Source organism: Bombina bombina, chromosome 6 (genome assembly GCF_027579735.1).
Source record: "Bombina bombina isolate aBomBom1 chromosome 6, aBomBom1.pri, whole genome shotgun sequence".
NCBI classification, from domain to species: domain Eukaryota; kingdom Metazoa; phylum Chordata; class Amphibia; order Anura; family Bombinatoridae; genus Bombina; species Bombina bombina.
The window spans coordinates 647,871,783-647,884,275 of record NC_069504.1 but is presented as its reverse complement, the minus strand read 5'-3'; the positions used below and the strand labels follow the sequence as shown (position 1 = coordinate 647,884,275).

At 37.0% G+C, this 12,493-nt stretch overlaps 1 protein-coding gene across 2 annotated transcripts in view; it reads right to left on the bottom strand.

The window, feature by feature from the left end:
• Positions 1 to 12,493, bottom strand: part of CFAP161 (cilia and flagella associated protein 161) — a 146,309-nt gene that overhangs the window by 8,201 nt on the left and 125,615 nt on the right. For both annotated transcript variants that reach the window (XM_053717682.1, XM_053717681.1), the window contains exons 2-3: positions 11,502 to 11,591; positions 104 to 342 (exon numbers count right to left, since the gene is read on the bottom strand). In XM_053717682.1, coding sequence (XP_053573657.1) covers positions 104 to 342; positions 11,502 to 11,591 — 329 coding nt within the window. The remainder of the gene's footprint in view (positions 1 to 103; positions 343 to 11,501; positions 11,592 to 12,493) is intronic.

The following is a 12,493-nucleotide window of genomic DNA, read 5'->3' as shown; positions in this document are numbered from 1 at the left end:
GTATTTGCCCTAGAAGCTTTCAATTAAGAAAAAATGTGTTGACAATAAAAGGTACAAATTATTAAATATAAATCTAGAAGTATATTGTGGTAATGAAACGTACCTTGTAATGACAAAAGCATTCCGGGCACACGGTTTCACATTAGGGCTGGCGCTGACTCCACACGGCGCATCCAGGTGAGTCTTGGCGTGCAATGCATTTTCACATGGATTAGCAGACAAGGTGTAATTCCCATACACAGGGGATGTGTTACTAAGAGTGTCTTCTGCATTCTCAGGATTAAGTAACATCACCACATCCCCAAAGTGAAGAATCCCATCCTTGGAAACGGAGAGCTCTACCTGTAAAACAAATCAATATATCAACCACAATAGCAAAGAATTATGTTTTGGAGAGTTCGAACACTAGCCCAGAACGCAGCTTGAAACTGGTCAGTGAGTGAGTTTATGCATCACTAAAAATCTCATTTAAAGACTACAAATATTGTTGTTGTTGCTAGCAGTGGGTTTTAAGCAGTCCTATATCTGCTAATTAATATTTGCCTATGTATTTGGATATCTATATAGGCAGTTCATTCAGAGTTGGTTTTCCTTTAGTGTTTTATCAACCATAAAACCTGTAATTTGCAGTGAATCTGATCCTTATTGAGCAGATTAAGATTTAAATGCAATATAAAAAGTTTACCTGTTTAAGTCAGAGACATAACTTTTGGATTTTTCATTTGAATACACTTTTTCTAGAAGGGTTGAATATGTTATATGTATAGCTCCTATAGTGGTTAAAATATGCATATATATGAATCCATTACTTTTTGCTTGGTATGATTGGCACATTGTCAGTTGTTATTTATATATAAATATATATATATATATATATATATATATATATATATATATATATATAGTTTGTAAAATTCTAAATTATATTTATTTTTTAAATGTTTTAGCTAATTAATGCCCAGCGTACTAACATCAAGCTAGTTGGGAATTACACCCATAAGAAGTATTCGTACACATCTTACTTTCAATGTCCACGTTGTCCTGTCCCTCTAGTTATTTTGCTTTGCATATGTGTATTGTGACATTTGTATTAATTGTAATTTATATTAATTACATATCCCTTGTTCTACACTTGAGTTTATAGGAGAACTGAGATTAAACATGTAACTATAGCTTTAAAGGGACAGTACACTGTAAAATTGTTTTTCCATTAATGTATTGGCAATGACTTGTTATACCACCCGCAGAGTATAAAATATTTGAGAAATTGCATTTTCAGGTTTATTTGTGTATATGAAGTAGCTGGTTTTGTGATTTGAAACCACAGCCTATTACAATGGGTTGAACTTAAGGTAATATCAGATCTCATTATGTTATCACTTTGTGTACACACACTTGCTTCCTTATCTTATAATTGTCTGGAACACCAAAGCTCAATACTCACAGGCCCATTTATCAAGCTCCGTATGGAGCTTGAAGGGCCGTGTTTCTGGCGAGTCTTCAGACTCGCCAGAAACACAAGTTATGAAGCAGCGGTCTAAAGACCGCTGCTTCATAACCCTGTCCGCCTGCTCTGAGCAGGCGGACAGGAACCGCCGGAAATCAACCCGATCGAATACGATCGGGTTGATTGACAGCTCCCTGCTGGCGGCCGATTGGCCGCGAGTCAGCAGGGGGCGGCGTTGCACCAGCAGCTCTTGTGAGCTGCTGGTGCAATGTTAAATGTGGAGAGCGTATTGCTCTCCGCATTTAGCGAGGTCTTGCGGACCTGATCCGCAGTGTCGGATCAGGTCCGCAAGCCCTTTGATAAATGGGCCCCATAGAGAGAACAATGGAAAATTATCATTTTATTACTTAACTATCCTGCATCCCACTGAGAGTAACTTCTTCTGCTGGCTGTGTTTACTTAAACTTGTCAATAGCATATACTCCAGTATCAAAACTTTCAGTATAGGTTGGGAAACCACAAGCTAAATCAGCTATTACAAATGCTGAAATAGAAGTAAAGGAGCTACTTGCAACCAATTTAATACACTCTAGCAGGTAAAAAGGATCATTGGGAATAATTTAAAGGGGAGAAAGTTTTTGGGTGAACTTTCCCTTTAAGCTCTAATTAAGTATGGTGGGATAATGTTCATTGTGTTTTAACCACCTTTTAGATGTACTGGTGTATCTATCAGTAATCACGCTATAACAACCGCATGACAGCCAAAATGCGTCAGCAGACCTGACAGACACACCATCCTACCACCGTCCTGTTTTGGTACAAGTTTTAAGTTATCAGAATAAAAGACGTTTTTATTGATACTTCTCCGGGTTCAATCGCTTTTCATTATGTGTATTGGCATAACATTCTATATTTGGCACCCTCCTTTCTTGCTTGACAGTTAATTTTATGAATATTATATTTAGAAATGTTTGAATGAGCTGTGTTCTGATGTCTAATATTTCAAGATTGTTGTTTTCAAAAACAGAACTATTTTTAATTAGGATTATATTTATTTACTTGGCTTGAGTGACACTGATACTTTTCTGCTGTTTGAGAAGTTATCTGTGTTGTGTTGATACTTTCCATTGTGCGTTTGGCCCCAATGAAAATGCACTCTGTTTTGATCTGTGGCTGTACAAAGTCAAATACACACTGCTATCATTCTGGGTTCAGTTCTGTGTCTGCCATTAGCCCATGGACATCTATTTTCTGGGGAAAGTATATTCTATCACACAAGAGGCAAGTATACCAGACTCGTGCTTAAAGGGATATGAAACCCACATTTTTTCTTTCATGATTCAGATAGAGCATGCAATTTTAAGCAAATTTCTAATTTACTCCTATTATCAATCTCTTGGTATCTTTATTTTAAAAACAGGAATGTAAGCTTAGGAGCCCTGGGTAGCACTTGATGATTGGTGACTAGATTTAGATAAATAAATAAAGATACCAAGAGAATGAAGAACATTTAATAATAGGACTAAATTAGAAAGTTGCTTAAAAATGCATTCATTGAATCATGAAAGAAAAAAAAACATAATTTATGTAAGAACTTACCTGATAAATTCATTTATTTCATATTGGCAAGAGTCCATGAGCTAGTGACATATGGGATATACAATCCTACCAGGAGGGGCAAAGTTTCCCAAACCTCAAAATGCCTATAAATACACCCCTCACCACACCCACAATTCAGTTTAACGAATAGCCAAGCAGTGGGGTGATAAAGAAAGGAGTAGAAAGCATCAACAAAGGAAATTTGGAAATAATTGTGCTTAATACAAAAAATCATAACCACCATAAAAAGGGTGGGCCTCATGGACTCTTGCCAATATGAAAGAAATGAATTTATCAGGTAAGTTCTTACATAAATTATGTTTTCTTTCATGTAATTGGCAAGAGCCCATGAGCTAGTGACATATGGGATATCAATACCCAAGATGTGGAGTTATCCACTCAAGAGTCACTAGAGAGGGAGGGACTAAAATAAAAACAGCCATATACCGCTGAAAAAATTAATCCACAACCCAAAAAAATAAGTTTATTTTCATTTTTGAAAGAAAAAAACTTAAATCAAAAGCAGAAGAATCAAACTGAAACAGCTGCCTGAAGAACTTTTCTACCAAAAACTGCTTTCGAAGAAGCAAATACATAAAAACGGTAGAATTTAGTAAATGTATGCAAAGAAGACCAAGTAGCTGCTTTGCAAATCTGATCAACTGAAGCTTCATTCTTAAAAGCCCACGAAGTAGAGACTGATCTAGTAGAATGAGCTATAATTCTCTGAGGCGGGGCTTGACCCGACTCCAAATAAGCTTGATGAATCAAAAAGCTTTAACCAAGAGGCCAAGGAAATAGCAGAGGCCTTCTGACCTTTCCTAGGACCAGAAAATAAATAGACTAGAAGTCTTCCTGAAATCTTTAGTAGCTTCAACATAATATTTCAAAGTTCTCACCACATCCAAAGAATGTAAGGATCTTTCCAAAGGATTCTTAGGATTAGGACACAAGGAAGGGACAACAATTTCTCTACTAATGTTGTTAGAATTCAAATGAAGTCCGCAAAACCGCCTTAACCTGATGAAAAATCAGAAAGGAGATTCACAAGAAAGAGCAGATAGCTCAGAAACTCTTCTAGCAGAAGAGATAGCCAAAAGGAACAACACTTTCCAAGAAAGTATTTTAAAGTCCAAAGAATGCATAGGCTCAAATGGAGTAGCCTGTAAAGCCTTCAGAACCAAATTAAGACTCCAAGGAGGAGAAATTGATTTAATGACAGGCTTAATATGAACTAAAGCCTGTACAAAACAGTGTATATCAGGAAGTATAGCAATCTTTCTGTGAAATAAAACAGAAAGAGCGGAGATTTGTCCTTTCAAGGAACTTGCAGACAAAACCTTATCCAAACCATCCTGAAGAAACTGTAAAATTCTAGGAATTCTAAAAGAATGCCAGGAGAATTTATGAGAAGAACACCATGAAATGTAAGTCTTCCAAACTCTATAATAAATCTTCCTAGAGACTGATTTACGAGCTTGTAACATAGTATTAATCACTGAGTCAGAGAAACCTCTATGACTTAGTACTAAGCGTTCAATTTCCATACCTTCAAATTTAATGATTTGAGATCCTGATGGAAAATCAGACCTTGAGATAATAGGTCTGGCCGTAACGGAAGTGGCCAAAGCGGGCAACTGGATATCCAAACCAGATCCGCATACCAAAACCTGAGTGGCCATGCTGGCGCTAGCAGCAACACAAATGATTGTTCCATGATGATCTTGGAAATCACTCTTGAAAGGAAAACTAGAGGCGGGAAGATATAAGCAGGATGATAACACCAAGGAAGTATCAGCGCATCCACTGCTTCCGCCTGAACATCCCTGGACCTGGATAGATCTTGTTTAGATGAGAGGCCATGAGATCTAACTCTGGAAGACCCCATATCTGAACAATCTGAGAAAAAACAACTGGATGGAGAGACCACTCCCCTGGATGTAAAGTCTGGCGGCTGAGATAATCCGCTTCCCAATTGACTACACCTGGGATATGCACCGCAGAGATTAGACAGGAGCTGGATTCCGCCCAAACAAGTATTCAAGATACTTCTTTCATAGCTTGGGGACTGTGAGTCCCACCCCGATGATTGACATATGCCACTGTTGTGAAAATGTCTGTCTGAAAAACAAATGAACGGTTCTCTCTTAACAGAGGCCAAAACTGAAGAGCTCTGAGAATTGCACAGAGTTCTAAAATATTTATTGGAAATCTCGCCTCTTGAAATTTCCAAACCCCTTGTGCTGTCAGAGATCCTCAAACAACTCCCCAACCTGAAAGACTCGCATCTGTTGTGATCACAGTCCAGGTTGGCCGAACAAAAGAAGCCCCTTTAAATAAACAATGGTGATCTATCCACCATGTCAGAGAGTGTCGTACATTGGGATTTAAGGATATTAATTTTGAACAGAATTTATCCAAATATCCTTGAAAAACCTTAATCTGCCCCCTACCAGCTGAGCTGGAATGAGGACCACACCTTCATGCAGACTTAGGGGCTGACTTTGGTTTCCTAAAAGGCTTGGATTTATTCCAATTTGAGGAAGGCTTCCAATCAGAGGCAGATTCCTTGGGGGGAGGATTGAGTTTTTGTTCCTTATTCTAACGAAAGGAACGAAAAACAGTTAGAAGCCTTAGATTTACCCTTAGGTTTTTTATCCTGAGGCAGAAAAAACTCCCTTTCCCCCAGTAACAGTTGAAATAATAGAATCCAACTGAGAACCAAATAAAGTATTACCTTGGAAAGAAAGAGATAGTAATCTAGATTTAGATGTCATATCAGCATTCCAAGATTTAAGCCACAAAGCTCTTCTAGCTAATATAGCTAAAGACATGGATCTAACATCACAAATAAAATGATTAGCATGTTGCAGTAAGCGAATAATGCTAGATATGTCAGAATCTAAGTTGCGCTAAATTCTCCAACCAGAAAGTTGATGCAGCCGCAACATCAGCCAAAGAAATTGCAGGTCTGAGAAGATGACCTGAATATAAATAGGCCTTCCTTAGATAAGATTCAAGCTTCCTATCTAAAGGATCCTTAAAGGAAGTACTATCTTCTATAGGAATAGTGGTACGTTTAGCAAGAGTAGAAATAGCCCCATCAACTTTGGGGATCTTTTCCCAAAACTCTATAGATTTTGCTGGCAAAGGATACAATTTTTAAACCTTGAAGAAGGAATAAAAGAAGTACCTGGCTTATTCCATTCCTTAGAAATCATATCAGAAATAGCCTCAGGAATAGGAAAAAACCCTGGAGAAACCACAGGAGGTTTTAAAAAACAGCATTAAAACGTTTATTAGACTGAACGTCAAGAGGACTGGATACCTCAATATCCAAAGTAATTAACACTTCATATACTCAATTTTAAATAAATAAGTAGATTTGTCAGTGTCAATGTCTGAGGAGGATCTTCTGAATCAGATAGATCCTTATTAGAAGAGGATAAATTATCATATTGTTGGTCATTTGAAATTTCATCAACTAAATGAGAAGTTTTAAAAAGACCTATTACATTTATTTGAAGGTGGAAATGCAGAGAAAGCCTTCAAAATAGAATCAGAAATAAATTCTTAAAAATTTACAGGTATATTATGCACATAAGAAGTTGAAGGAACTGCAACTGGCAATGTACTATTACTGATGGACACATTATCTGCATGTAAAAGTTTATTAAAACAACTATTACAAATTATATTCGGCGATATAATTTCTACAATTTAATAACTAATGCACTTAGCTTTGGTAGAACCGATGCCAGACAGTAATGTTCCAGCAGAAGCTTCTGAGGCAGGATCAAAGCGAGACATCTTGCAAAATGTAAGAGAAAAAAACAACATATAAAGCAAAATTATCTATTTCCTTATATGACAGTTTCAGGAATGGGAAAAAAATGCAAATAGCATAGCCCTCTGATAGAGAAAAAATCAAGAGGCAAACATCAAAGGGGTATTGAAATAATGAAAAAGTTTGGCGCCAAGTATGACGCACAACGTAACTAAACTTTTTTGGCGCCAAAAAATAATCGGAAATGACACACTCGCGTCACTAATGACGCAACCGTGTGAAAGGTCTCGGCGTCAAGTATGACGCCGGAAATGACGAACTTGCGTCATAGACGTACTCTTTCGCGCCAAAAAAAATTTCGCGCCAAAAATGACGCAATAAAGTTAAGCATTTGTCGCACCCACGGGCCTAATACCGCCCGCAATTTGTAAGAAGTAGTCAATTGAAAAAAAGACTAAACCTCAGATAAGAAATAAATTTCATTTTTAAAAGATGTTTATATTCCCCAAATATGAAACTGACAGTCTGCAGAAGGAAATACATGAACCTGACTCATGGCAAATATAAGTACAATACATATATTTAGAACTTTATATAAATGCATAAAGTGCCAAAACATAGCTGAGGTGTCTTAAGAAATAAAAAACATACTTATCAAAAGACACCCATCCACATATAGCAGATAGCCAAACCAGTACTAAAACAGTTATTAGTAGAGGTAATGGTAAATTGAGAGTATATCGTCGATCTGAAAAGGGAGGTAGGAGATGAATCTCTACGACCGATAACAGAGAACTTATGAAAAAGACCCCCGTTAGGAAAATCATCATATTCAATAAGTGATACTCCCTTCACGTCCCTCTGACATTCGCTGTACTCTGAGAGGAATCGTGCTTCAACAATCCTGAAAAGCGCATATCAACGTAGAAATCTTAGCACAAACTTACTTCACCACCTCCATAGGAGGCAAAGTTTGTAAAACTGAATTGTGGGTGTGGTGAGGGGTGTATTTATAGGCATTTTGAGGTTTGGGAAACTTTGCCCCCACTGGTAGGATTGTATATCCCATATGTCACTAGCTCATGGACTCTTGCCAATATGAAATAAATTAATTTATCAGGTAAGTTCTTACATAAATTATGTTTTTTTCTTTCATGATTCAATGAATGCATTTTTAAGCAACTTTCTAATTTAGTCCTATTATCAAATGTTCTTCATTCTCTTGGTATCTTTATTTATTTATCTATCTGGTTTGGATAAGGTTTTGTCTGCAAGTTCCTTGAAAGGACAAATCTCCGCTCTTTCTGTTTTATTTCACAGAAAGATTGCTATACTTCCTGATATACACTGTTTTGTACAGGCTTTAGTTCATATTAAGCCTGTCATTAAATCAATTTCTCCTCCTTGGAGTCTTAATTTGGTTCTGAAGGCTTTACAGGCTACTCCATTTGAGCCTATGCATTCTTTGGACTTTAAAATACTTTCTTGGAAAGTGTTGTTCCTTTTGGCTATCTCTTCTGCTAGAAGAGTTTCTGAGCTATCTGCTCTTTCTTGTGAATCTCCTTTCTGATTTTTCAGCAGGTTAAGGCGGTTTTGCGGATTTCATTTGAATTTTTCCTAAGGTTGTGAATTCTAACAACATTAGTAGAGAAATTGTTGTCCCTTCCTTGTGTCCTAATCCTAAGAATCCTTTGGAAAGATCCTTACATTCTTTGGATGTGGTGAGAACTTTGAAATATTATGTTGAAGCTACTAAAGATTTCAGGAAGACTTCTAGTCTATTTATTTTCTGGTCCTAGGAAAGGTCAGAAGGCCTCTGCTATTTCCTTGGCCTCTTGGTTAAAGCTTTTTGATTCATCAAGCTTATTTGGAGTCGGGTCAAGCCCCGCCTCAGAGAATTATAGCTCATTCTACTAGATCAGTCTCTACTTCGTGGGCTTTTAAGAATGAAGCTTCAGTTGGTCAGATTTGCAAAGCAGCTACTTGGTCTTCTTTGCATACATTTACTAAATTCTACCGTTTTTATGTATTTGCTTCTTCAAAAGCAGTTTTTGGTAGAAAAGTTCTTCAGGCAGCTGTTTCAGTTTGATTCTTCTGCTTTTGATTTAAGTTTTTTTCTTTCAAAAATGAAAATAAACTTATTTTTTTGGGTTGTGGATTAATTTTTTCAGCGGTATATGGCTGTTTTTATTTTAGTCCCTCCCTCTCTAGTGACTCTTGAGTGGATAACTCCACATCTTGGGTATTGATATCCCATATGTCACTAGCTCATGGACTCTTGCCAATTAAATGAAAGAAAACATAATTTATGTAAGAACTTACCTGATAAATTCATTTCTTTCATATTGGCAAGAGTCCATGAGGCCCACCCTTTTTATGGTGGTTATGATTTTTTGTATTAAGCACAATTATTTCCAAATTTCCTTTGTTGATGCTTTCTACTCCTTTCTTTATCACCCCACTGCTTGGCTATTCGTTAAACTGAATTGTGGGTGTGGTGAGGGGTGTATTTATAGGCATTTTGAGGTTTGGGAAACTTTGCCCCTCCTGGTAGGATTGTATATCCCATATGTCACTAGCTCATGGACTCTTGCCAATTACATGAAAGAAATGTGGGTTTCATATACCTTTAATTAGATGTACATTTGCTCATTAGAACACATGAACTTGTAAACATCACTTTTACTCATATGGACAATGTCATCCAATCTGGCATTTGACCCATAACTAAGGTTAGTTTGCAATCAGGAAGTCTAATACTATGGGGTATGCTCCTTTGTGGTTATAATCTAAAGAATAAACTGGGGGGGGGGGGGAGTGTACAAACTCAATTTAAGAATCAGGTTAAGTTTCTTTATTGTCTACCATAGAACTGCAAAATGATGCCTCAGTGAAGCTAAAAAGGAGTATGTTGTTATACAGGGAGTGCAGAATTATTAGGCAAATTAGTATTTTGACCACATCATCCTCTTTATGCATGTTGTCTTACTCCAAGCTGTATAGGCTCGAAAGCCTACTACCAATTAAGCATATTAGGTGATGTGCATCTCTGTAATGAGAAGGGGTGTGGTCTAATGACATCAACACCCTATATCAGGTGTGCATAATTATTAGGCAACTTCCTTTCCTTTGGCAAAATGGGTCAAAAGAAGGACTTGACAGGCTCAGAAAAGTCAAAAATAGTGAGATATCTTGCAGAGGGATGCAGCACTCTTAAAATTGCAAAGCTTCTGAAGCGTGATCATCGAACAATCAAGCGTTTCATTCAAAATAGTCAACAGGGTCGCAAGAAGCGTGTGGAAAAACCAAGGCGCAAAATAACTGCCCATGAACTGAGAAAAGTCAAGCGTGCAGCTGCCAAGATGCCACTTGCCACCAGTTTGGCCATATTTCAGAGCTGCAACATCACTGGAGTGCCCAAAAGCACAAGGTGTGCAATACTCAGAGACATGGCCAAGGTAAGAAAGGCTGAAAGACGACCACCACTGAACAAGACACACAAGCTGAAACGTCAAGACTGGGCCAAGAAATATCTCAAGACTGATTTTTCTAAGGTTTTATGGACTGATGAAATGAGAGTGAGTCTTGAGGGGCCAGATGGATGGGCCCGTGGCTGGATTGGTAAAGGGCAGAGAGCTCCAGTCCGACTCAGACACCAGCAAGGTGGAGGTGGAGTACTGGTTTGGGCTGGTATCATCAAAGATGAGCTTGTGGGGCCTTTTCGGGTTGAGGATGGAGTCAAGCTCAACTCCCAGTCCTACTGCCAGTTTCTGGAAGACACCTTCTTCAAGCAGTGGTACAGGAAGAAGTCTGCATCCTTCAAGAAAAACATGATTTTCATGCAGGACAATGCTCCATCACACGCGTCCAAGTACTCCACAGCGTGGCTGGCAAGAAAGGGTATAAAAGAAGAAAATCTAATGACATGGCCTCCTTGTTCACCTGATCTGAACCCCATTGAGAACCTGTGGTCCATCATCAAATGTGAGATTTACAAGGAGGGAAAACAGTACACCTCTCTGAACAGTGTCTGGGAGGCTGTGGTTGCTGCTGCACGCAATGTTGATGGTGAACAGATCAAAACACTGACAGAATCCATGGATGGCAGGCTTTTGAGTGTCCTTGCAAAGAAAGGTGGCTATATTGGTCACTGATTTGTTTTTGTTTTGTTTTTGAATGTCAGAAATGTATATTTGTGATTGTGAATGTTGAGATGTTATATTGGTTTCACTGGTAAAAATAAATAATTGAAATGGGTATATATTTGTTTTTTGTTAAGTTGCCTAATAATTATGCACAGTAATAGTCACCTGCACACACAGATATCCCCCTAAAATAGCTAAAACTAAAAACAAACTAAAAACTACTTCCAAAAATATTCAGCTTTGATATTAATGAGTTTTTTGGGTTCATTGAGAACATGGTTGTTGTTCAATAATAAAATTAATCCTCAAAAATACAACTTGCCTAATAATTCTGCACTCCCTGTAGTGAAGGTCATTCTTTATAATGAAGTATTAATAAAAATAAGTTCACTAACATATGGATACTATATATGACAGTTGTATTTGAAACTCTACTTAAATTTTATTTGAGCTGAACATTTCCAAAGTAAAAATGTTGTTAGATTTGAATCTGGCAGAATTAAAATAATACTTGTGCACCTACCTTTTGCAAAACATTTTTTTTCAGACTGCTTGTTTTTTGTATAAGAAGTTCTCCTTTTTCCCTTTTTTCCAAAAAATCTTTCAAAAGGTCCTATAAAATAAAAGAGAGAGAAAAAAAGGACGCATTATTTAACAAAAAAAAAAATAGTAATGTTCCTAAAATATTTGCCATAACCCTATGAGGAGAACATGTATTAAGCTCCTATTTTTTTGGGAACATATCTCCAATTTATTTCTATTATCTAATTTGCTTCATTCACTTTATATCCTTTTTTGAAAAGCATATCTAAATAGGCTCAGTAGCTGCTGATTGGCGGCTGCACATAGGTGCCTCGTGTGATTGGCTCACCCATGGGCATTGTTATTTCTTCAACACAGGATATCTAAAGAATGAAGCAAATTAGATAATAGAAGTAAATTGGAACGTTGTTTAAATTTGTATTCTCTATATGAATCATGAAAGAAAAATTCTGGGTTTCATGTCCCTTTAAACATCATGTACATGTTTACATTTGTAAGTATAGTATGCAACCTAGGCTGCATCACCATGAAAGCTATTGTACAAGGTCATATATTATCTTCTTTCTATGCCCTGAAACTGCACATGTTCTGATATGATATTTTCACATCTTTGAACTTTTAGAATGAGCTTACCCTGACAAAATGTAACATTAAAGGGACAGTAAAGTTAAAATAAAATGTTCATGATTCAGATAGAGCATGCAATGTTAAACAACTTTCCAATTTACTTCTAATATCAACTTTGCTTTGTTCTCTTGGTATCTTTTTTTAAATAGTAAATATCGGTAGGGTGATACTGCTAAATACACGTGCACAATCCAGATCTCCCCTAAGATTAGTCTTTAACAAAAGATAGCAAGAGAGCAAAATTGATAATAAAAGTACATTGTAAAGTTGTTTAAAATGTAATGTTCTATCCAATCAATTTGGTTTAATTTTGACATTACTGTCCCTTTAAGACATAAAGGGTAA